The sequence below is a fragment of the Poecile atricapillus genome, chromosome 9 (genome assembly GCF_030490865.1).
Source record: "Poecile atricapillus isolate bPoeAtr1 chromosome 9, bPoeAtr1.hap1, whole genome shotgun sequence".
Lineage (NCBI taxonomy): Eukaryota > Metazoa > Chordata > Aves > Passeriformes > Paridae > Poecile > Poecile atricapillus.
The window spans coordinates 12,014,573-12,041,046 of record NC_081257.1 but is presented as its reverse complement, the minus strand read 5'-3'; the positions used below and the strand labels follow the sequence as shown (position 1 = coordinate 12,041,046).

Below are 26,474 nucleotides of genomic sequence, written 5' to 3'. Positions count from 1 at the left end.
TTCTGTTTGTTTTCACTGAACAAAGTTTTTAAGAAAATAAAGGAGTCTAAGTTTAGGTATGTACTTTAATTCTTTATTAGTGAGATAAAGCAAACTGAATGTGTGAACTCTTGAAATCTCACGTACTCATTATTTTATTAAAATCCATTACTTTTTCAAAAGTGAAGTAGTAGAGAAAACCCTTCATACATATAACACCAATCTTTTTTACTTCTGTGTTTCTTCCTAGCTCAAAGGCAATACAGGTTGGGCTCACTGGAATCAATTCATTGAACAAATCAGTTATGGTGATACAAATATGAAGATTCAAGATATTATAGTGCCAACTATGGATACTGTTCGCTATACCTATTTGCTAGACCTGTTCATTAATCATGGAAAGTAAGTTACTTCACTACAAATTTCTGAAGTGAAATTTGATCATAGGTAGAAATAGCTCTTATTTTTTTTCTTTTGGGTTCATTGTTTTTATCAAACCCTCTGTTTATTTGGCCTTTTAAAACAGACATTTACTACAAACAAAAAAATTTTCCCAAAAGTCTGGTTTTAGTTTTCTTGTGAAACCTTACTACAGTCTAACTTCAGTATTTACAGTCTGATGATGCTCTTAGGACAGCCCAAAAATTGTTGCACTCTCTACTTTGGCAATTAAATACATATTTTAGGATTTTTTTTTTATTAATCCTATCAAAATTAGTTATATTAGCCATGATCAGATTATATAAGAGAATGAAATAAAAATTACCTCATATTCCAAGGCTGAAAGCTCTATGAAGCTGGAATTAATGAAAAACATATCAGGAGAAATTTAACTCCCGTGTGTGTTCGTATGCTCCAACACCAGTAGAATGAAGAAATGAAAAATGTTTATTTCTCCTCACATTTTCTTGATAGTGGAAGCAAACTAAAATTATGAGAGGGTTTAATAAATGCCTTAGAACAGTTTAGTTTCTTCTTTAGGCGAGTAATGTTTTTAGAGGTAGAGGAAGGGCAAGTTAGGGCAGTTCAAGCTGCTTTTAGTTTACAATGTTAGATTTCTGCAGTCTGTGTGCTTTATTTCTGTCTTTGTGAAGACCACTGCTTCTAGTGGGACCAACAGGAACTGGGAAATCTGTGTATGTCAAAGACAAGTTAATGAACAACTTGGAAAAGGAGCGCTACTTGCCCTTCTTCATTAATTTTTCAGCTCGAACCAGTGCCAATCAGACTCAGGTTAGTAGAACAGATTATTTTGGTCTCAAGGAGATTGTAGGCATGAATATGTAATCTGTGTTCTGAATGATCCTTTTTGCATTGCAGAACATTATTATGGCCAGGCTGGACAAGAGGCGCAAAGGAGTTTTTGGCCCTCCAATGGGGAAAAAGTGCATTATTTTTGTAGATGATATGAATATGCCTGCTTTGGAGAAGTATGGGGCACAGCCTCCTATAGAACTTTTAAGACAGTTCTTTGACCATGGATTTTGGTAATGATTTGAAATACTACTGAAATTTTCTGTTGCTGTATTTGCTGTTACACTTATTTATTTCCTTGAATTTTATTTTTGAAACTTTTTTGAAGTGGTTTGTAAATGTTAAGGCAGATTTAATTTATATAAAAATAAATTCTTTAAAATTGAAGCACTTGTATATTACTCTCTAAGAACTTCTCAGTTTAGGAAATTCATGATCAAATTCATTTTGAGAGTTTTAGAAGGTTCTATTGCTGAACTTCAGCAGTTAGTTAAATAAAAGGATTAATTTACACCTTGATTATTTTAATTTTTTTCCAGTGCAGTTTCTTGTCCTTTTTCTTTCTCTTCTCCTTAGAGTGAGTTGGCAGTTTTCTGTACATATCTATATATATGCAGTTATATAAAACTTCTGTTTTTATTTCTTACGTTGGTTTCCCCTATTATCCATATTTCTATTAGTCGCTACATTTTTTTTAGCAAGATCTCAAAATCATATTTTTTTTTTAATTCACAGTGAAATCAGATCTGATAATAGTTATGAAATAAGTTTAAAGTCTTCCCTGCTTTTGAGGTTTTTTGCTTTGCTTATATTGGAAGATTGGAACAGGTGTTTTCCTGAGTCTGGATCATTCTACGATTCCAGGCACTTTTCAAATACAGTTACTCTTGTGATTCCAGGTGCTGCTGAAATATGTGTTGCTCTTGAATATAGATAATATATCTTGACACATTACAGTTTTAATACTCAAAATTTCACATCAGGTTTTACAGAATGCAATTTAAACAAATAATCTTTCTTTTGGGCCAGAAAATGATATGTTAAGATTAACAGGTACACAATTCAAGGACTAGGTTTGTTTTTTCTTTTTTAGGCAGGAGAAGTTGTTTTTTTAAAAAAAGATAAAATATATATTATATTACATAATGCCTACTATGTTTTTATGTATTTTTAAATATTTTTTTATTATGGATTCAGAGAATGGTCTGTCATATAGATGCATCAAAGGTGTAAAAAATGTGTTAAATCTGTTTTTAAGTGTCACATGGCATTTTATTTTGAAGGTATGATTTTAAGGACACCTCTAAAATCACCCTTGTTGACATCCAGTTACTGGCTGCTATGGGGCCTCCAGGGGGTGGGAGGAATCCTGTCACCCCTCGGTTCCTGCGACACTTCAACATCTGCACCATCAACTCTTTCAGTGATGAAACAATGATCCGTATCTTCTCTACTGTAGTAGCTCTTTACCTAAGGAGTAATGACTTTCCTTCTGACTTCTCCACAGTTGGAAATCAAATTGTCACTGCCACCTTAGAGGTAAGAGGCAAATACTGGAAATTTCCTTCTGTTTGTTCATTGAAGTTCCTTTGGCTCTACAATAATGTAGTGTGAAAGGTGTTTTTTCTTGAGAAATAGGTTTGTTTTTTTTTTATAAATAACATTTTAGAAGGCATTTAGGAATTATGATAATAGTACAGTCTGTATTACTTTTTTGATTTTGTTCTCTGCTGTTATCTGAAGGTGTACAAGAAAGCTATTCAGAATCTTTTACCCACACCAGCCAAATCTCATTATACCTTCAACCTGCGTGACTTTTCACGGGTTATCCATGGCTGTTTGCTCATTAAGAAAAGTGCAGTTGAAAACAAACATGTGATGATTCGGCTGTTTGTACACGAGGTGTTTCGTGTCTTTTATGACCGCCTGGTGGAAGATGATGACAGAGCCTGGTTGTTCAATTTAGTGAAAGATATTGTGAAAGAACATTTCAAAGAAACATTTGATAAAGTTTTTGCACACCTGAAGGAAGGAAAATCACCTGTGAGTATCGTTTTACCTGTTGCAAAATAATTGCTTTTGTTGAAAATTTAGGACACGAAAGTTAGTCATAGGTGAAATTTTGATTTGAATGCACGTGAAAGTTTATGTTGAATTTGGCAAAATATCTTCATGAGGAAAAAATGCAGAAATGAAAATTGGGAGGGTTTAACTGTTGTACGTAAGCATTCTTTTCAAAAGATACTGCATTTAAAATGTGAGTAAACTTACTACTTTTCCTTAAAAGAAATTTGTACATCTGCATCCTGTTATTGTTACTAAATTTTAGTATCCAAAATGCTTGTTATATATACAGTTGTGTTTTATGCCTTGTCTTTTTTTGTAGTTTGTTTTTATGTTCTTTGTTATTTTTTTCATGAATAGAAGAAATAACTTTGTGGTCATATTTTCCATTTCATAATATGGTGTATTGACTATATGAACTTGGTGTAATCTGAAGGCCATGATTATAACACTGTTAGTGGCTACTTGAACCAATTGTTTTCCAAGAACAAATTAAGAATAAGTGTATGGTTCAATGCAGGAAACATAATTTTGAGGGGGGTGTTGTCTGTGAGTCAAAATATTTTTGAGTACTTATTCTTATTCTTGTGTCTGGGGTATATGTCTAAGCTCTATTTTGTTTTCTAAAATTCCAATGAGGAATATGTTCATTAAATAATAAACTTGACTTCATAATTTGTTGAATATTTGCCATAGGTAACAGAAGAAAACATGAGAAGTTTGTGTTTTGGTGACTACATGGTTCCAGAACTTGAGGGAGATGAAAGACTTTATGTTGAGGTTCCAAGCATTGAGGAGTTCAGTGATGTTGTGGAGCAGTGTCTGGATGAATACAATCAAACCCAGAAAACACGAATGAACCTTGTTGTTTTCAGGTATTTTTGATCTGTTTTATTTAGAGTTTTAAGCAGTAGTTGATAATTCAGTATATTCAATTTTGTGGACTGTGGTTTTTGGTTTGTCTCCTCCCCTTTATGCATCCTTACAAGTGATTGTGGTATTATACCTTTTTGAATGGAAGTAAACTAATTTTTCTCTTATGCTTCTCCTATTTCTATCTGAAAGTAAATAATGAGAGGCTTTTCTCCTAAGGGGCTTTGAATATTTTCCTTAATTGTTACAGAAACATTGTGCACTGAATCAGGTAGATGCTTTTCTTCTCTTAGGCCTCTGTCACCAGTGAAGATGGATGTCACTGGCCTTTCATTCTCCATGGACAGGCATCCCAAGAGGGACGATCACAATCAGAGCTGTCTGTCTGCTCTGTTGTTACGCAGCACAGCCATGCACCCAGCTGGTGCTGCAGCTCATCTTGTGAAATTTTAGATTCTGCAGGCCCTTATTGCTGCCTTAACTTGTGATCATGCAGAGCTACAACTGAGAGAGATTAGGAAGTCAAACTCCTTCCTCCACCCTGTTGCTAGAGGTTACCATCTCTTCATATTTGCCAGGGTAATTTGACACGTAGATACTTTATGAAGGTGATTAGGGTTACTTTAAACAGTTCTAATAGCAGCTTATTTTAGTCTAGGTCATTTTGCTAAGCTGGATTTCTGAGTGCCTGTATATACAGCTAGGCTGTCAGTTTGAAGAGCTGGCAGATCAGAGGCCCCTTTCTGGGTGTAGAAGCAATTTTCCAGTGACCTCACTGAGCTGCAGCCAGGAGAGCCTGTTTGACTGTAGCCTTAGAGTTCAGTCTCATGGGTAACATTTGAATTTGTTTCCTTTATTTTTCTAACCAGTGAAAATAAACAAGAATTTATCTTTATTGAAATGTTTGAAAGTTTTTTTGTGACCACTTTTAATAGCTGCTCAGCTTGCTTTAATTACCTCATGCCCTGTGCTTAAGCAGGTGATCTCCTATAGGACTTGCTTCATATTCTGAGAAAAATCATGCCTGAGTTTTGACAAGGACTCTCAATAATGTGCAGATACTGTTTCCTGAGGATGTTCCAATGTCAAATCCACATATAAGTTATAGAACACTGTCAGAGGTAGAGGAAAGGGAGATGATTGTTGATATAATACATGTACCCCCAGTGGTTACTTTAAAAAGATACTTAAATTGCTATTCTTCAACAAAGTTAAAGTTGGTAATACTGCTGTTATTTTGAGTTAGAAAATTAATGTTTCTCTTTTTCCTTTAACACATTTATCCTTATAGTGCTCCTGTTTTTACCTCTGCATGTTCTTTCTAGCAATTTGTAGTAATTTAGCTAAATATTAGTAATTATATCATAGAAGAATTGTAAGTTTTACTTTATTTTGTGCCTCATGCCCACTCTTTCTTTCTCTTCCTCTCTACCCCACCCCAGCCTGCATTCAGTAATTTGTTTTGGAGATGCTACTCATTGATTTGTTTCAGTTTTATAGGTGCATAGATGTACATGTATTTCTGCTCTTCCAGTAATCAGCACGCTCCCAATGCAGGTACATGCTGGAACATTTGTCTCGCTTAAGCCGCATCCTGAAGCAGCCAGGGGGGAATGCTCTGCTGGTTGGAATGGGAGGAAGCGGGCGGCAGTCTCTGACTCGCCTGGCAGCATTCATGGCAAGAATGTGTGTTTTTCAACCAGAGATTTCTAAGACCTATGGTACAAATGAGTGGAGAGAAGATCTGAAAGTGAGTACTAATAACCGGTCTACATTTCAACTTAATTTTGAGGAAGGGTGTTTTGGAATGTACAATTTTAACTGTCTTGCATTTTCAGAGACTTCTGAGGAGTGCGGGTGTTAAAGGCTTGAAAACTGTATTTCTAATCACAGACACACAAATTAAAGAAGAAAGCTTTTTAGAAGATATTGACAGCGTCCTCAACACAGGGGAGGTTCCCAATCTTTTTGCAGCAGATGAAAAACAAGAAATTCTAGAGGTATCTTTAAAAACTCTCTTTAATTTCACCTCCCTTTCAATCTACTTGGTCAGTTCAGTGTAAAATTTGGCTTTTGGACATTTACACTTAATTCTGTGACTTCTTTTGGAAACCTTAGATAAATCAGCTTAGTAAACTTACGGAGTAGTTTATCCCAACTACAAACTTTAATTCTGACCTAGCACTCTGTTCACAAAGACATTAAGTTCTGCATATAGACAACTTGTGTTCACAAATACCCCGTGGCCATAAATATTTTTTAGTGTATTGTTTAGGACAAGATTGTGCATCATAATGTTTTCACTGATCAGTGAAGTGCAAAGATGTGACATTTTTATTAGAGCACATGGCCTGCCTTTCTCAATAGACTCCTACTCTCTGGGGCACTAGGGCATTGTTAGATAGAATTTCATAGTCCTGACACTTCTATTCAGAGACAAGGTGGGCAAAGGTGCTCCATGAATTTGGCTCAGAAGTAAAGATGCAATGTACTCAGGCAAATTAAAAACAAAATTAACTAAAATTAGACTTGGATTTCCACAATAGCAGTCACAATTTGGTAGGGAGGGGCAGCAGTCTTTGTATACATCAAGTTGAAAACTTAATGTTAGCAAGAAATGTTTGAACTGTGTGCTATGCTGTCTTCCTATCTCTGTGATGTTTTTACTAAATTAACTAGGTATGCTTCTAGTTGACCTTCAAAGTGGTTCTTAGTACACATACAAATGTTCTTTATTACAATATCTATATCACTTGTTAGATGTTACTACTGTTTTTTCTTGCACTTAAGTTATGGAGCATGTTGATACTTGGATTCATGTATCATTCAAAGAAGTTAAATTATAATTCTTGTGATGGTTTTCTATTACTATTTTATTCTTACCAGGTATATAGCGACAGTATTAAAATAATATGGCTCTTTTCCAGTTTTACAGTTTGTGTGAACATATTCATTGGGTATATGCTGGAACTTGGTAGCTATCCACAATGTGACAGCTGGAGCAAAGTTGGTTTTTACTCATTTAAATCTGCTTCCTCAAAAGAATTCTTCTTTAACTCTATTGTTATGATCTATTCTCAGTTGCTCAGACTAGCAGATGATTATTTCTGGAATGAGTTAGCGGGGTTACAGATAAATAGTGCAATCCTGTTCTCTGACAGTATTTACTACTTGTTCTGGTTTTCTACTTTATTTTGCCTGTTTCACTTCCACTAAAAAATTTAATTTCCTAATGATGCTGCCATTAATAGGATTGGCATAGGACTTCACATGTGCTTTAATGTGACTTTATCTAACATTTTTTATACTATGTATTATTCCTAAGGGTATTCGTGCAGCAGCTCAGGCTGGTGATAAAGGTGAAGAGCTCGGTCCCTTGGCCTTGTATGCACTTTTTGTGAACTTCTGCAAAGAAAATCTCCATATTGTGGTGGCATTCAGCCCAATTGGGGATGCTTTCCGCAATCGTCTGAGGCAGTTTCCGTCCCTCATCAACTGCTGTACTATTGATTGGTTCCAGGTATGGGAAAATATTTAGAGTCTTTCCTCAAAAATCTGCTTCAGTTCTCTAGCACTCTATATTTCTAAGTGCCATTGGGTTTTCTTTTGTCTTCCTTGTAGGAGTACTCCTTGTTTTTCAAAATTTTAGAATTGCATAGGCCTTTCCTGTAATATTTTGGGAGCTCTTTGATTTGTGATTTCAACACTTCTCCATCTAAATAAACTTAAATTTTGTTGCTACACATTTCTGAAGTATGAATAGTCTTAGTTTGATTATGGCAATTTGTAATTTTATTACATAATATTTATGTTTTAACGGCATAGAGAAACCATTTCATCGAGACTGTAAAATGATCTTAACTGTGGCTGACTATTAAACAGGTCATCCACTGTAGGAACAACTAGCAAATATAAATCCTGTTGTTTATCAGTAGATCTTTTATAGCAGAATAAAACTTGGAGAAGCAGTATTGATGTAAGCAGTATTGCTCTTAATAAAGCAGTTAGCTCTATAGCTTGGCCCAGTGCTGTTATCAAATAATTTTTCTGCCAAAGGATGAATAGACACAGAATTGTTTGGATGGAATTTTAATGTGTAGCTTTGAGCTAGAAAATCAACCAGGAGTTGCCAGAAAAGATTGCACATGTGATATCCTTGCTGCCCGAACTAACCAACTTTTTTATCAGTTCATTGTTCTTGAGACACAGCTGGGACTAGTGTGTCTCATTCTAGTGGTTTGAATGGTAAAAACTGATTTCAACACTTAAAGGCTGCTATCAGTTGAATTTTTCAAATTCTTTCCTCCTCACTTTTCCCTCAGCCATGGCCTGAAGACGCCCTTGAACGTGTGGCTAGTAAGTTCTTAGAAACGCTTCAGCTCACAGACACTGAGCGCCAGGGAGTTGTGCCCATCTGTAAATACTTTCATACTTCAGTTTTGTCACTCTCTGAAAGGTCAGTCTATGGCTTTTGCAAACAATCATAAAGTATTAGGTGACTGAGTTTCAATGCTACTCATTTATATATTAAAAGTTAGCACAACTATTTGCCTTCATAAAAATTATATAAAATCATTGAAATTGTTAATTCCTATCAAATAGTTAAATACCTGTCTAATGATAAACTCAAAAAGAATCAAAAAATAAATTAAAATTTAAAGTTACTTTCTTTTTTTATTTTCTTAATAGGTTCTTACAAAGTCTTGGACGCCATAATTATGTTACTCCTACTTCTTATCTTGAGCTTATTGCTGCATTTCAGAGACTTCTTACTGAGAAACGAGACAGTGTAATGAAAGCCAAGAAGAAATATGTGAATGGGCTAGATAAACTGGCTTTTGCTGAGTCACAGGTGAGTTACAACAAATATGGAACTGAAAACAGAAAATGTTTGTCAAATGCACGTCTTTCTCTGGAGAAGTCAGTCAAAAGTGGTACTTCAGATTTTGTATAGCTCAATCTTCAGCGTAAAAGTAACAAATGTATTTTGCCTTTTCTTTCCTACAATCACAGAACTTGTGCTAGAGCCATGCATCTCTAAGCATATATTGTTAAGTAGTATATGAACAGAGCTGTCATTTCCTTGGTGGTTAACAGGCAACTATAAGATAGCATTGTTCTTAAAATTAGACATTGTATGTAGGAGACAAAAATAAGTCTTGGAAATGTTTTGATCTGAAACTGAATGTTGCATCCTTCTATCAATAAATTAATCATTAGGTAAAATCTAGGTCTTAAAGAAATTGTTGGAAATTGTGCTTGACCTTTCTGGATCCCACCTGATTCTTTTGTGTGTGCATAGGTTGGTAGGATGAAAGTAGAATTAATTGAGCTTCAGCCCAAACTGGAAGAGGCTAAAGTGGAAAATGCAAGCATGATGGAGGTAGAGTTATACAAATACAACTTTGTGGCTTTTAATGTAAGCATGTGTCTTATTTCATTGATGTGTCACTTTCAGAAGGTAAGAGTTGAATTGAGGTTTTTGAGCTCACTTCTTGTTTACAGAGGATTCCAGTATTCTGAAACTGCTTGTTTATGTTAATATCCTTAGAACAGAAAGGAAATTTCATTCTTTATGTAAAATACATTCTCTGGATATACAGTTGTTGCCTAAGCTCCATGCTGAAGGACATTAGAGGAACTTTCATGCTAATAGTGATTAAATCAGGTTTCCCAAGCTGATTCAGAAACATTGTGAAAAACTCAAATAGTTTTTCCATATGACCAGATATGACAAAACAATATGCTAAGAAATTATTCCTTTAACATAAATTGAAATTATTTTAACATATTAAAAAAGTCAATGTTCTCTTTATCTTTTAGAGTATTCCATGAGTCCTATAGTAGGTAATTTCAGTTTATTTGATCATTCATGGCACAATATAAATAAAGCCCACTCATGGTTTTTCTTTAGATTATAGAAGTAGAATCTGCAGAAGTAGAAGAAAAAAGAAAAATTGTAAAAGTGGATGAAGAAATTGCTACAGCAAAAGCTGAAGAAGCTCAGGCACTGAAAAATGAATGTGAGAGTGACCTGGCAGAGGCATTACCTGTCATGGAGGCTGCAATTGGTGCTCTTGACACTTTGAAGGCAAGCAGATCTAAATTTCAGCATTTGACAGTGTTATTTTAGTCTCTCAAATGAAGTAGGAATTTAGAAGAATATGAGATATCTTAGATGACACAAAAGTGAATCAAAAATATTCTAACCTGGAATTTTTAAAACATAATTTAATCATTAGTTTACAGTTTATTGGAGTTTTTTTAATTTTTATTTCCTCTGCATAGGGATATTGACAGATATTGTTCATCATGATGGTAACATTGTATCATCCCTTCTGAAAGTCCTCTATTGCCATTTATTTACATTCATTAGTTATGGTGTTATAATTCCTCTTTTTTTCTATCAGTTCATTTATTGAGTACTGAGAAAGACATAATACTTAATGTAATTTTTTTTTAGCCTTCAGATATAGCAGTTGTCAAAACAATGAAAAATCCCCCCTCTGGTGTCAAACTTGTCATGGCTGCTGTCTGTGTCATAAGAGAAAAAAAACCTGAAAGAATTGCAGATCCTTCAGGATCTGGAGGCAAGGTAAAATGGTAGACAATAGTCTGAAATAAAAATGTAATTCATGTTCTCCTCAACACTTATCCAATAAACAAGATAACCCAAGGTCCATTAACACTGGCAAGTACTTATAGCCTCTACCCAGGACTTTACTGAAAACTTTCAGAATTCCTTCTTTTCCAGATTTTGTAATGTGTCAGATTTAATTAGCTTTACACATTTCTTAAGAATAGATAATACATAACTTCTCTGAGATACTGTTTACTTTTTGGCTTCAAGTGTGACTGGAAAGAAATGTTTGATCTGATGGACTTTCTCCTTTTTTGGCATCTCAAGGAGATAGGTTATCAGTATTAAATATTCATGAGTTTTAATTAAATGAGGTTTGTAATTTTTTTTTATGTGTATTTGTTTTAAAGCCTGAAAAAATATTTCCTACTGTGTTTTGTAGATATTGGATTATTGGACTGCAAGCCAGAAAATGCTTGGCAACATTAATTTCTTAAAGGAATTGAAAGCCTGTTCTGAAAAACCCATTCCAGTAAGACTTTTTTAGTAATTTTTACCATCTAGACACTTGCAGGGAAAAAAAATAAAATGAGAAAATACTGTATTGTCTCTAATGTCTCTATTGTCTCTATACTATATCTCTACTGGAAGCATCATTTGTCCAAATCAATCTGTTTTTCTGAGCCTGTGTCCCTTTAGCCTCATTTCACATATTCTGTTTTGGGAGTTGATCGGGGTTTTACGGTGGAACCAATGGACATTTGATCCATGAACAGCCTTCCTATGCCTTTAGTTTTACTAGATCAACCATTCAGCATTATTACCTTCTTTTTATAATTGACTGCCCATTGCTGCCTTTCTTAACATCTTTTTCTAATTCTATTCTTTTGAATTAATTAATTAATGATAACAAAATGGGTAATATTTTGTTAATTATACTGGCAAATATACAATAAATACAGAAATGTACTAGCTATATAACCTTTCAAATATGATTATTACTCCCAAAGGTCTTGCTATCCAAGAGTGTGATTCTTGCCCTTTGCTGAATTAACTGGAAATTGAATATGCTTTGTCCTTTATAAAACTGATCCCCAAAAGTAGGCACAAGCAATCACATTCTGTATTACATAAGGAGAAATGCATTTTTATAGGGATCCCCAAAGTTGTGTATTGAGAAAAAGATAGCAAATAATGGAATTGGTGTGTTCTACACAAAGGGCAGTGTAAATTAAGGCTCCTATGTGACTCTAATGCTCTTAGCTGCCACATGGAAGATACAGCAAATATATAAGTAGAAAGGATAGGGATAGGATTAGAATGAAAACAGGACAAGACTAAAACATGATAGGAAGATCAAAACAATCAAGTAAGCTGTGATTTCTACAACAATTAATACTGAATAGTTCATTCTTATTTCATTGTGTAGAGAAATGGCAATGAATGTGTTCAATTTTGAAGTGTCAGCCACGAGATCTGATGGGCTCTAATGCTTTTGTTACCCAGGAAGCTGTCATGCAGAAGATTCGGACAGAGTACCTGACTAATCCAGAGTTTGATCCCCAAGTGGTGGCTAAAGCTTCCTCAGCTGCAGAGGGTTTATGCAAATGGATTAAGGGAATGGAAGTCTTTCACAGGGTATCAAAGGTGTGGTTTTTTTTCCTTGCCCCTTGGTGCTATGCAATCTTCCTTTGCTCCATGTATTCACCCTAAGCATTGTAAATAATAAAGTTACAAAAACATACTAAAAGCACTTGTGTATTGGTTGTAATTGAATAGGAGATTGAACCCAAAAAAGAACGTTTAAAAGTGGCAGAGGAGTCCTTGGCAATGACAATGGAACTGTTGAATCAGAAGAGAGAAGAACTTGCAGCAGTTGAAGGCCGTTTGGCTGCTTTGGAACAAACCTTTGCTGAAAAGACAGAAGAAAAGGCTCGTTTAGAATTCCAGGTTGATTTGTGTGCTAAAAAACTGGAACGAGCAGAGAAATTGATTGGAGGCCTTGGTGGAGAGAAAACAAGGTCAGGTTAAAGTTCAAATGTCAGATAAAACAACCACTGTAGAAACAGAACTTGAAGTTCTCTTCACTAAGCTTTTAATGCTGTATTTCTGTCTGATGACTATAAAACTAAAGAATGTCTGGTACCTTGAAATATTCCTAATTGTTTGGGCAGCAGAACTGGGAGAATTGTAGAGGAAATATCTTCAAAATGAGAATAGAATACATGAATGAAGTTTTCATATTCTTCACCTATTCTTAGCTAAGATGAACAAAACCAAGTTGATTTTTAACATCAATATCATTAATGTGAAGCATGACTTTTCTGCTTGTCATAGGTGGAATCAAGCTGCATATGACCTTCAAGAGGAATATGATAATCTGACAGGAGATATTCTGATATCAGCTGGTGTAATAGCATATCTGGGAGCTTTTACTGCTGGATTTCGACAAGAATGTATCAAAGATTGGAGCAAACTGTGTAAGGTTAGAAGGTTATCTCAGAGTTAAAGAAATATTTTGGTTTTTTGAACTACTACAAAAGGCTTCAAATATCCTTTGTAATTTATTTTATATTAGCCTGGTAAACCTTACAGGTAAACCAATGGGATCAATTCTGTTGATCCAATAGTTTGTAGATTTGAATTTAATCAAATCAGTGAATTTACTCCACACTTATACTCCACAATAGCATATCAGAAACTAGAGACCATCATGGATTTTGTAAGGCTTGATTGTTACTGAAGTAAAATCTCATTGTTTTCTGTATTTTGCCTTAAAATAAAAGAGTTAAATTTAAAGTGCAGTTCTGTGTAATGTAAAGCATTTTATAACTTACACCATCAATATTTGTATGCTAATTTGATGGTTGAGTGTGTGGTTTGGAAAGGGACACTTCCAACATACTTATGTGAATGCCATAATTCATAAATCAAGTGATTTGGAATCACTTAAAAATGCATTAAACAGTAACAAGTTAGCACTGGATTGCTGTACTGAGTTGATGAAAGATATAATTAAATATTTCCAACTATGTATGAACTTCTTAAGTCATAACTTTATGTGACAAACCTGCCACATTATGAATGTACCAAAAACTGGATAAATCTTACAAAATTTGAAAAGAGAATAAATATTTAGTGGGAAAATGTAGTTAATTATTGAAATTATGGTTTATTTTCCCCAGGATTTTCAGTTATACGTGAACTATTTCAGTCTCTTAAAACAAAATGCACATTGTCATTTTTGGATTGTAGTGGCATTTAATAAAGATATAAACACACACAGAATAAAGAAAAATATTTATTTTATTGAGTTTACCCTCTTTTTTCAGGAGAAAGAAATCCCTTGTTCTGAGAATTTCTCTTTGAGCAAGAATCTTGGTGACCCAATAAAAATAAGAGCCTGGAATATCGCTGGTTTGCCAACTGACATATTTTCTGTAGACAATGGGGTTATTGTTGATAATTCAAGACGTTGGTAGGTGACAAAAAACCTTAATTTTTAAAGCCAAACAAGTTCACACTTTAAAAAAAAGAGTATATCTGGAAACAATGTAGCTTCTGTAGAGCAATATAATTGAAAAAGGAGTGGAATCTTTTTATTTCAGGGGGGAGGTAGAACAATATTTTACAAGAATTCTGCATTCTGGCTATTTTATGAAAAATGTTAAACCTTTTTTGCAACTTTTAAAGCTATTTCTGCTATTACTTTTCAAATTATTGTTAATCACCTATGCATCCATAATTCACTGATGTCTTAAAATAATGTAATTAAATTGTATCACTTCTTCTTGACAGTTTAAAATTTTGAAAAATGCCTGCAAGCACTGAGAAAACTGTTCTGTATTTTCTAGGCCATTAATGATTGATCCTCAAGGTCAAGCAAATAAATGGATCAAGAATTTTGAGAAGGACAACCGCCTGAATGTTATCAAGATCAGTGACACAGATTATATGAGAACTGTGGAGAACTGCATTCAGTTTGGGACTCCACTGCTGCTAGAAAATGTTGGAGAAGAACTAGACCCATCTCTTGAACCTTTGCTGCTTAAACAGACATTTAAACAAGGTACAGCAGACTTAATTTAGAACCCTGAAGGAGAGGACATTAATGTTCAGTTTCTAGTCTCTGGCACCGCCTGATTTTTTTTCATATTACTCTCTTCTTGCCCTAATTCTGCCTCTGGTGTAAGAGAAGGGTAATTGTACAACATATTTTACTTTTTAATAAATGTCATTCCTGCCTATCATGATAATGGTTTTATGTGAAAACCTTCAGCAGATTGCTATAGGAGACTGAAGAAGTTCTGTGAAGGAAGCATTGTCAGTGAAATGGTTTTGTTTGTTGGTTTTCATATGTCGTCTAATAATAATATTTGCTAAATTTTGTAGAAATCAAGGAAAGCTGTCAAGGCATTTTGCTTAAGGCATAGCTTTCACTGTACTTAGCAAGTAGCTATGAATTTGTTTTTCAACTTTTCCTCCTGTTGGATGACAGAAAAGTGCACATAAAGAAAAATATGTTTTCTCTTCCTTCTTACCTAGTTTGTCTGTATTGGTTTTCATGTCCAGAATTAAAAACAAAGGGAAAGTAAAGCTCAAACACATTTTCTTCTTTGTGGTTTCCTCTTTCAGACAAGTAATTGAAGGAGAGAGTAGTCTTTAAGAATTTTTTGGGAACAATTCCACAGATCTCCCTCTTGCCATCTCTAGTTTTTGTATATGCAAATTGGAAGTACAGTAGTAATTGGATTGACTTGATTTCATCTGCTAAGAATGATAAATGGCCCCAGTGAAGTGTGTGAGATTTTTTCAGACTATCAGATATATTTACTCATTTTTATTTTCAGGAAATTTGTCACTGATGAGAAGTTTGCTTTTATTTAATGACATGTGGGTTTTTTTCTACTATGAATAATTAGAGTAGATAAGTTTTCTTAATGGCTTTCTTCTTAACTTTAGGAGGTGTGGAGTGTATCAGGCTTGGTGAGAGCATTATTGAGTATTCCAGTGATTTTAAGTTTTTTATTACCACAAAACTAAGAAATCCACACTATATGCCTGAACTTGCTACAAAAGTTTTGTTACTCAATTTTATGATAACACCAGAGGGACTTGAAGACCAGCTGCTAGGAATTGTTGTAGCAGAAGAGAGGTAAGTCTTTCTTTATGGTAAACAGCCATTAAAGGTTTTCATGGCATGTTCCAAGGAAATGAAAAATTAGTTTACTGTATACAAAAATGGATGTTATGTGGTGTAAATGTTCCCAGTAACAGCTTTAAATTAAAATTTTATTATTTAAAAAGCATACTAGGGAAGTGTTAGGGGTAAGTGTCTACAAGTTAATTAAAATAGTAGATGTGAAATAATTTTTTTTTATGACAACTTTCTCCTGAAATATTCCTTGAATGTTAGAAAACTATGTAAATATTATTTGAAGTTCAAATCATTACTGTTATTTTTTCCATGTGACTGAACTGCCTGACAAAGGTGCAGAATTATGAGGATTTCATTTTAATTTTGTGTGAAAAAAATGCGATGTACCACTGAAACTGATCATGGAACATATCTGAGCCCTCACAGCAGCACAGAGAAGTAATATCTGGGTTGGACAGACATGGCAGTGCAATTGGGGTAAATTATTTGCTAACAGAAGTGTTTCCAGCAGTAAACCGGCTCTGCATGTCACATGGTGGTTTCATTTCAGGCAGCAGGGATACAAGAAAGGAAAAGTAGGAGGCGCTGCTATTTGCAAAATGCTAAGGTTTTAAAGATTAGACCATCATTTCCAAATACTGAGTAGAAGTCACCAGTAGAACTCACCAGTAGAAATCTATGTTAAACAGCAAAAAGCTGCTTAAACTGAAAAGAATATTCACAAATAACTTCTTATAAGAAGAAGGAGTAATTTTTATGGGCTTCTTTTGCAGCCAATGCAAGATGAGCATTGAGTGATTTTGGTTTTTGTGTTTTTCTTCATTAGGCCAGATTTAGAAGAGGAAAGGAATGCTCTCATTGTTCAGTCTGCAGCCAACAAAAAGAATCTACAAGAAATTGAGAAGAAAATTTTAGAAACTTTAGAGTCATCTGAAGGTGATATTCTGGAAGATGAGACTGCCATCCAGGTCTTGGATTCTGCCAAAGTCATGGCTAATGAGATCACAAGAAAACAGCAGGTAAGGAGTGTATATGTGTGCTGCCCTCAATAATACTGAGAAATTGAATGTTAAAATTTGCAGCCAACAGAAGGTCTCTGATTTGGATGCAGAGCACAAAGAGCAAATTCTGGACTTGTGAAATGGGAAGAGAAATAAAATTGTATCTGTTCTGGAATCTTCACTGGCAGTTTATTCAGTATTTAAAATGTTTTAAAGTATGTGTATCTGTAGTGCAGGTAAATAGATCAGGCAGTACTGGGGTACTAGTAAAACTAGTGCTTGTTTTACCTACTGGGTGGTGCCATCTGCAGCAGAAAAGTTGCATTTCTCTGGTGTTACTGTGCTGTATGGAACTACTTTGGTAATGTTATTAAGCAGAAATAATGTTATTAAACAGAATACTGAGAGTATTGAGACTATCAGAAGCTGTTGTTTCTCCCCTGCCGTTGATGTGTAGATTGCAGAGAAGACAGAGCTGAAGATCGCGGAGTCGCGGGAGGCGTACCGGCCCGTGGCGCAGCACTCGGCCGTGCTGTTCTTCAGCATCGCAGACCTGGCCAACATCGACCCCATGTACCAGTACTCCCTCAGCTGGTTTGTCAGCCTCTACATCAGCTCCATTCATGACAGGTAAGCAGGGTCTGTCCGCAGAAAATAAGGGGGTTTCATTCTCTTCTTATGAATAATTTTCTTCATTTGGAAACAGTTTTCCTCCTTAAATGCAGGCTTTTGAAGGAAAATAGAATTTATTAATGAATTAATTGCTCTTTTTAGTTGCTGTTAAAACAAGTGGTGAACTGTAAGCATGTGCTGTATTTAAGTATTTTTAAGAATGTGACTTAGTGTGAAGTTAGGTTCTGAAATAGGCTCCATTTTGAAGACTGAGTGCCACCACTTAACTGTGGCAAATTGATTTCTGCTTATTATTTTGCTTGGGACTTCTAAAAGTGCTACAATCTTTTTAAAAGACAGGGAGTATAGTTGAAGTTTTGGGGGAACTGGCACATAAGTCCCTTGTGGAGCCTGTAGATCAAATATAAATCCTCTGCAACCCTAAATAGAGGAGATATCATAACAGATTGTATATGTTATTCAATTTGAAGTCTCAGTTTATCACTTCTTTTCTTTTTAGTAATAAATCCAAAATTTTGAAGAAGCGACTTCAGTATCTAAATGACCACTTCACCTACAATCTGTACTGCCAAGTCTGTCGTTCACTGTTTGAAACGGACAAGCTGCTCTTCTCATTTTTGCTGTGTTGTAATCTGCTCATGTAAGCTCATTTTTGTGAAGTCTCTTACCAACAGAAACTAATGATTTTATCATGGAAGCAGGTACTGCTGAGATGGAATGTTCTTGTGCACATTGATAATAATGCCTCTGGAGTAAGGTCATGAATACTTTGGGCTAAGATGTGTAGTATTAACAAATGGAAGAGTATGCGAGTGCACGTATCACTACTACAGGACACATTATGTAAAAGAAATGTGTGCCCATTTGTCAATGGTTTTGTCAATGATAAATCTATCTTTAAAGGATCTGGGTAGTGTTACATAGCATCCTTATGTCAAACCAATTGCTGTTATTTATGAAAACGTTTTAGAATGAAAATTTAGGCAGTAATGTGTAACACAAACAACTTCTAGATTCTTGTCTTTGTTTTTCATTCTTTCTCTTCTCTGTCTGTTACCCTTTTGCATAACATCATGAGATTTCAGATGTAGTCTTCTCCTTTACACCAGCTTTTTAGTTTTTTTCTTCTAATTTTCTGTGAATACATTATGAAAGGAATGATACGTTCAAAATTACACATCCATAATGTGCATAATTAATTACAGTGTGTACTCATCTGTACATGGATGTTCTTCTTGGGCCAATTTGTAAGGCTACTGCAATTGCAGAACACATTATTTTCTGCAAAGCCTTTAAGAATCAGGAATAATAGCACAGTACAAAAAAAAAAAAAAAGAAAAAGCAGGTATTAGGAATAAATTCTTCAGTTCTTCACCAAAAGCATTGTCAAGCACTGGAAAAGGCTGCTCAGGGCAGTGGTGGAATCACCATCCCTGGAGGGATTTAAAAGCTGTGTAGATGTGGCACTGTGGGACTGTTGTTCGTGATAGCTTGGCAGTGCTGGGTTAGTGGTTGGACTTGATCTTAAAGGTCTTTTCAGCCTAAACAATAAATTGATTCTGAGATTCACCTCTTGAAACCCTTACTTTAGTCTTAATCAGACATTTTTAGCATGCAGTTTTTTAATAATATATAATATTGAGATCTGATTCCAGCTCTTACTGAAGTAGAAACATTCCTCAAGGTCAGTGAAGTGTAATTAATTTAAAATTACTTTATATTATGTAAAATTGTATCTCAAATACTGATTTTCTTTTTTTTTTTTTTTTTTTTTTTTTTAATATAGGGCTAATAATGAAATAGAACATCAAGAATTTATGTTCTTACTTACTGGAGGTGTGGGGCTCAAGAATATGCACAAGAATCCAGATCCATCTTGGCTATCAGATAAGAGCTGGGATGAATTATGTCGTGCAAGTGAATTCCCATCTCTGGAAAGACTGAGGTATGGTGAAATACTGATGTGAATTGGCTTTAATTGGTTTTGACCAATACATATGTAACATGCTGAAAGAAACATTCGTTATGTTTTCCAAATCAGTGCTAGATTGCAAGTGTGATTAAATCAGCCCCATATTTTCATTGTCGTGTTTGCTTTACTTGCCCCAATCAGTCAGCTCATTAATTATAATATTATTTAGCAAAACTATTTTTTCTAAATTCTTTAAGGCATTGCCTGGAGAAACTTTTCTTTTGAAATGTCTTCATGGTAGAGAAACAGTGTTTTAAGGGTTCAGTGAAAGCTAAAGATGGTACATGTAGCAGAATTCCACTCCAGTTCTGGGGAAGGAGTTTTTCTAAGTCAACTCTACTATCCTGAGCTCAGTACAATTTTGCCTTCGGTTTAAATAGAATTTAACACTAAATTGTGGAGACAGCACGGCTGTACAAGACTTCCATAAATTAGCTGAGTACAACTATTTGTAGCATTTGTATCTGAGTGCAGTAACACTGCTCTCTTGGAAGAAGTTCTCGGAGGTTGTTTTGTGTTTCAGCCCCTTTGGCAATTTAGTCGCAATGAGCATGATGATCCCGACTTTACATAACCTGAGAGTTGTCCCATTGTCTGGGACATACTCTGCATGCTGTGTGAAGAATGATTCTTTTCCTCTAGTTGAATTTCTTGGTAATTTTCTTTAGTTAAAGTGTGGTGTTTTCCTGAAATAGTGGAGGCAGAAAATTCACACAGACCTATGAAGTTCCAAGCTGGCTGGAGTAACAGACAGAACCTATTGTCAATTTGAAACCTTTTAGGTGGATTCCCTCCTCAGCAGCATGGTGGGAAGAGATTTTTCACCATTCAGCATAGAGAAACTCAACTGTGGGATTATTTTCTGATGTAGATATGAAGTGTCTTAAATGACAATACAAGGTAATTTGCCTTTGATAAACATTTAAAAAAAAGACTCCAGGTATTTATAGTACTTGTGTTTTTTTTCTCTAGGAGTCATGTCTCTGAAAATATTGGTGAATGGCAAAAAATGTATGATAGCAAAGAGCCTCACAACTTTCCATTACCAGAAGAGTTTAATGATAGGTTAACTGAATTACAGAAGATGATAATTCTTCGGTGCTTAAGACCAGACAAGGTAAAATGATCTGTTGCAGAGTTTTTTTAGACTGTGCCATGCCTTGTAGCATAGTTTGCCCTGTCTGTTCCAGTAATTAATCTGTTCTTCATCAAATTTATTAAGAAAGTAAATGCTGTTCTTGATTTTCAAGGGACCAATACAAACACCACAAGTATCAGCTGAAATCTTTCTTTCTGATGTGATTTGATGAATCTTTTGGAGGATTCTCATTATTCTAGTTCTCTTGAGGTATTTTTTCACAGCTAGGCTGTTTCCTGGTGCAGCCTGTATATTCAGGAACAGGACATATTAGACTGAAAAAAAACATACACAGGGTATCCAATACCATGTGCTTTCAAGCAAATGATTTTTAAGGCAAAAAGAGATAAAATGTGTTGATTCAAATGGCCAAGATGAACTTTCAACAAATTCTGCCTTTGGTGCACTTAACAATTTGTATTGCATTTTCTTCAGAAATTATCAATGTTAGAATTTAAGGCATATTGCAATTGCTTCTTTAAATTAATTTAAAATAATTACATTAATATTTCCTAAGGGAGAATGTGCTTGTCCTCCACATCAGGAAAAGCCTGAATCAAAGTCTTAATGTTATTTAATATTATTTGTATGAGGTATACTATTCTTTATTTTCTAAAAATATTATTATTCTCTTGTAAGATGTCATCAAGAGGTGAAACCTTTTCTTCCAGATCATTCTGCAAGACTGGTCTCAAATCTCTGCAAATCAAGAGAAGTGTCTGCAGGCTTGGGAATTTGGCATAAAAGACAATGTCAGATCTGCAGTTATATCTATGTTAATGGCTTGTATTTACTTTCTTTTTGACCAGATTGGTCCAGCTATAACAATATTTGTTACTGAGAAACTGGGGAAGAAATTTGTAGAGCCACCACCTTTTGATCTAGCAAAAAGTTACTTGGATTCAACTGCTACAGTCCCTTTAATATTTGTGCTATCTCCAGGAGCAGATCCCATGTCTAGTAAGTATACACAGAGAGAGAAAATGGGGACCTCAAATTCCCCTTCAGTACACAGTGAGGATTATTTTACACTTTCTGCAGGTAGATTTGAGTGCATTAAGTCAGACTGGTAGAATTCTGTGCCCCTTCAAAATGGGAATTTGTATGTACATGTAAACAAAACAGAAGTTTCTCATTTTTTTTCTGACATAACTTCTTTTTAATGTATGAGTGCTAAAATCTTATGCTTTCTGTTCAAGGCCTCCTGAAACTGGCAAATGACAGAGAGATGGTAGGAGATAAGTTTCAGTCCATCTCATTAGGACAAGGACAAGGACCAATAGCTACAAAAATGATTGAAACAGCAATGGAAGAAGGAACATGGGTTTGTTTACAAAATTGTCATTTAGCTGTCTCCTGGATGCCAGTGCTGGAGAAAATATGTGAGGAGCTTAACAGTGAAAAATGTCATCCAGAATTCAGACTTTGGCTTACAAGTTACCCTTCACCAAAGGTATATGCATTGTGCCATTATCTCTGTTTAGGGAAAGGGAAAGTTGATGGCATTTTAGGGAAGTTTTGTATACCTGAATGAGCTGATAATGCAGTACTTCTCTGAAATGAAATGAGGCTTTCAAGAGATAATTTAACCAAGAAAGGACATTTGAAAAATAATTGTAAACATGATAATATCAAGCTTCCTTTGTAATATTTTGATACTCTGGTGTGCAATATTTTGTGTACTACGCAATGGAACTGCAAGCTGTCAGCATAAAAGATTAAGAAGGGTTTTTTTGTTCCTATGTAAATTCAAAAATTTAATCTTGCATTTTATTTGTGAAGTGTTGAATACCAAGAAAACATTTTAAAATACAGGTTTGTTTTTTACAGCAGAGTCTTATTTTCTTGAAGCTTTGGAGATTTTTATAAGCTGTTGACCTTTAATATGTTATTTCTTGTAGATAGTTGTTTATGTAAAAAACACAGAATAATAGTATATTGTTAATATAGAATCTATTCCGTGCTTTCTGAATGCAGTTTTGCTATCTTTTCTTTCTAGTTTCCAGTAACCATTCTGCAGAATGGAGTGAAGATGACAAATGAACCTCCTACTGGTCTCCGGTTAAACCTACTTCAGTCATTTCTTTCTGATCCTATTTCTGATCCTGAATTCTTTGCTGGATGCCCTGGAAAGGAGCTGGTAATGTGCCTATGTCTTGAGAAGTTTTTGGGCTTTGGGGATTTTTTTATCCACAGATATATTGATTTCTGCCCAGTGAATTATTACTAGCTAAAATTTTTGCTGTAGTTGTGAATTTAGGTTTTGCAGTGATAATTAGTTAAGAATTACCTCTACCAGGTAATTTAATGTAGCAGTATTTTAAATGGTTTCTTAGGCTTCATTAAATCACTTGCATGCTACACACACATAGTACAAAATGTACATGGACTCTGTACATTGATTAGAAGGGCACGTCTGTCATTATGGAGATGATAAGCACTGAGACATTTTCTTGCTACCAGGGACCAAGTACTGCAGTGCCCTTATATCTTATTGATTCCTGAACAACTTAGCTAATCATTGCCTCTGAAGGAAGTGAAAAACAGGGGATCAGAGATAGGAGTTATCAATATACATAGGTGTGACTACACCTAAGGACTTGCTTTAAAAATACATTTGGATTTTTTGTTTATCTAATGAATCTTGAACTAAATATCTGTCACTGCTGGAATTCTTACGAAGTCATTTGCCCTATACATTAAAGAATATCATGGTACTTGAGGAACTGGCTAAATGTGCTTGCATATGTGGCACTGTGTGTGCACAAGGCAAAAACCACAAGGTACTTAGTGGTGGCCTGGATTTATACCTGGGTGGAGAGTGGTAATGCAAGGTGTTCACTACACAGGTTGCACACCACTATGAGCTTATAGACTAGTTAATAATGCTTTTTTTTAATTTTTTTTTTTTTTTTTTTTTTTTTTTTTTTATTTTCTCAAAGGTATGGGAGAAGCTACTCTTTGGAGTTTGTTTCTTCCATGCTCTTGTTCAGGAGAGAAGGAAGTTTGGGCCCCTTGGTTGGAATATACCCTATGGATTTAATGAATCCGACTTGCGAATCAGTATCAGACAGCTGCAGGTAAAATCATGGGTTACCTCCTGAACTCTGATCTTGCAAAGCATAGCTGGGAATCACAAGGAGCAATACACTGAAGTTACCTCAAATGTTCATAGATATTCAGGACTTCAGCTGTAAAGGCAAGGAATGTCAATCATATCATAAATATTTTCAAAATTACAAATGGCATAAAAAGTTTAGATTTCTTCAGACATATGGAATATAATGAATATATGTGAGTATTATCAAAGTTTAATTTAAGAGCTCACTATATTTTAAGTGGCACATGTCAATGACAGTCACCATATTAGGGTGGTTAGTAGGAGGAAATTTTTTTTACATGTATAGTGATAGTTAACAGAACATCAGACTATTCTCCTTCCCCAAGATGAGATAGTGAACACTACTTGACCTTGACCTTTTATAGGCACTCTGTAGAAAAGACAAGAGAGTTAAAACTGAATTACAGAAGTTGAGGCTGAAGATTTGAAAAAGAGAAATTAATGAATGAGATTGGAGGAAAACTAAAAGATAAATTAATTGAAACGCATGCTTATTTCTGGTGCAGAAAAGGATTCATTTACAAAGTTTGAACTGGATAACCATCCACTTGTAAATAATTCAAGAATGACTAGGATGACTGAGTAATTTTGATATTCATAAGAGGCTTTTACTCGTAACTAGTCTTGATTTTAAACAGTAATTTTTACCTGAAAATAAGATTTCAGAATTTGAATTTCCAGGATTTCTTCCACTAGGAAGAAAACTCCATAAACTACAGCTCACACATGCTATGGCTTCCAGCCTTTTAGTCTGTTAGGTCACACTGCAAGATACTGCAAGTCTCTGGAATTTCTCTTATTTCTGTTTCAGTTATTCATCAATGAGTATAACCATGTTCCTTTTGAAGCTGTCTCTTACCTGACTGGTGAGTGTAACTATGGAGGTCGAGTGACAGATGACTGGGACAGACGTTTGCTGCTGACAATGCTGGATGACTTCTATAACCCAGATATAATTGAAAATCCTCATTACACTTTTTCTCCCAGTGGCAACTACCATGCTCCACCCAAAGGCACATATGAGGAGTACATTGAGTTTATTAAGGTAAAAAGTAGCAGCAAGATTTTGCAGTTTCAATGATGTGCTAAGAAATCAATCCTTCAAGGCTTAAAGAGGTAGTTTTGCATCACAATTAATTGTGTGCTCAGGCTCTTGCCTGGCATCCTTGTATGATCCTTGCCATTGTCTCAGATGTTTTGGGGAGGGGATCAGTAAGTAGATAGGAGGATGTGTAGCATAGAGAATTCTTTGGAAATTACTTTCTGTATGAGAGGTGGTGACTCTATCACCAGTAATTCTGTCTGCAAATACCTACCACTAAGGTCCTCAGTCACCTGCAGTTTGTCAGTGGTAGTTTTTCACTTGACTTCTTAAAGAGACCTTGGATCAGATTCTTCCTACTTTATGTCACTCAGACATTTTTTTATTTTGTCCTAGAATCTTCCTTTTACTCAGCATCCAGAGGTATTTGGCTTGCATGAAAATGTGGATATTGCTAAAGATCTTCAGCAAACTAAGACCATCTTTGAATCTCTGCTTTTAACACAAGGAGGAGGCACTCAGGGAACTTCTGGGGGTGGTGACAGCACTCTTTATGCAATTGCAGATGATATTCTCAGCAAGGTACTGTATATACAAATTACTTCAATTTATCCTTTTACAAAGCAGAAATTCCTTAACTAGAATCTTCAGTGTAAAGTAGATTTCATGTTGAAAGAAAAGCATTCTGAAAGGAATTTAGTGCAGTGTAAAAGTAAAGATTTCTGTGGCTCTAACAGACCACAGCTGTTTCAGTTGAAAGAAGTTTTGTTAAATAGGCAGAAGACAGAACAAAGAGAGAGAACAGAGCAAAGAGAACTTGAAAGAACAGTTGATTCATTCACATGAACAAATTTAAATTAATAAATAGAAACATATTAATAATTTTTCATTATATTAAAAATTCTAGGTGATTTTTAAAAAAAATTCACATTAAAATCCCCCAAATTTTTATTTAGATTAAATTACTGAATCCTGTGTTGCTAAGATACTAATCAGAAAGTTTAGTGGTTTCTATTGCTCTGCAAATTTTCACATTTGCATGCCTTTAATATAAAATCATAATGATATATGGAATTATTTCCAAATGTGTTGTCTTTTACAGCTTCCAAAGGATTTTGACATTGAAAGTTGCCTGATTAAATATCCTGTGAAATATGAAGAGAGTATGAACACTGTGCTGGTGCAAGAAATGGAAAGATTTAACAAGTAAGAACATTCTATTTTATTAAATTTACCAGAAATCATTCCATTTGCAGAAAAATATTTCTTGCAAATCATATTCTGTAAGCCCTGTGGTGTGTGAAATATTTTTTTCGTTCCCTTCTAATTGCCTGCAGTGATATCTGCAGTCCAAACACTCTTGCTCCTTGTGGAGAGTCAGTGCAGGATAGATGTCAGGAAAAATGAAGTGGCAAAGTTAACAGAAAGAGAAAAGAAGGGAGTATGAGGAAGTACTGGGAAAAGGAAATGAAAACAATATATATATATATATATATATATATAAACTTTATTTTCCCTTTCACCATCTTTACCTTCATTTTATTTTCCTCATATTTCTGACCTGTAAGGTAAAGAAGTTAGAAACTCTACATGCACAGTTATAGTTTATGGACTGTTTTCTGTAATGGAGATATTTATGTTTATTTCTTAATTTTCTCA

General features: G+C 34.8%; 1 protein-coding gene across 1 annotated transcript in view; it reads left to right on the top strand.

Moving 5' to 3' along the window:
- The window catches only part of DNAH12 (dynein axonemal heavy chain 12), a 56,585-nt gene that overhangs the window by 27,392 nt on the left and 2,719 nt on the right, over positions 1-26,474 (top strand). Inside the window, 33 exon segments of the mRNA XM_058844575.1 lie at positions 230-381; positions 1,074-1,212; positions 1,300-1,466; positions 2,517-2,772; positions 2,977-3,276; positions 3,994-4,172; positions 5,728-5,920; positions 6,009-6,170; positions 7,496-7,690; positions 8,493-8,626; positions 8,860-9,022; positions 9,473-9,553; positions 10,085-10,261; positions 10,634-10,765; positions 11,193-11,282; positions 12,257-12,397; positions 12,530-12,771; positions 13,088-13,235; positions 14,083-14,228; positions 14,605-14,819; positions 15,713-15,905; positions 16,735-16,927; positions 17,367-17,539; positions 18,042-18,182; positions 19,329-19,487; positions 20,487-20,631; positions 21,462-21,612; positions 21,852-22,105; positions 22,652-22,792; positions 23,595-23,732; positions 24,585-24,818; positions 25,212-25,397; positions 25,918-26,021. Of these exon segments, the coding sequence (XP_058700558.1) occupies positions 230-381; positions 1,074-1,212; positions 1,300-1,466; positions 2,517-2,772; positions 2,977-3,276; positions 3,994-4,172; positions 5,728-5,920; positions 6,009-6,170; positions 7,496-7,690; positions 8,493-8,626; positions 8,860-9,022; positions 9,473-9,553; positions 10,085-10,261; positions 10,634-10,765; positions 11,193-11,282; positions 12,257-12,397; positions 12,530-12,771; positions 13,088-13,235; positions 14,083-14,228; positions 14,605-14,819; positions 15,713-15,905; positions 16,735-16,927; positions 17,367-17,539; positions 18,042-18,182; positions 19,329-19,487; positions 20,487-20,631; positions 21,462-21,612; positions 21,852-22,105; positions 22,652-22,792; positions 23,595-23,732; positions 24,585-24,818; positions 25,212-25,397; positions 25,918-26,021 (5,624 nt within the window).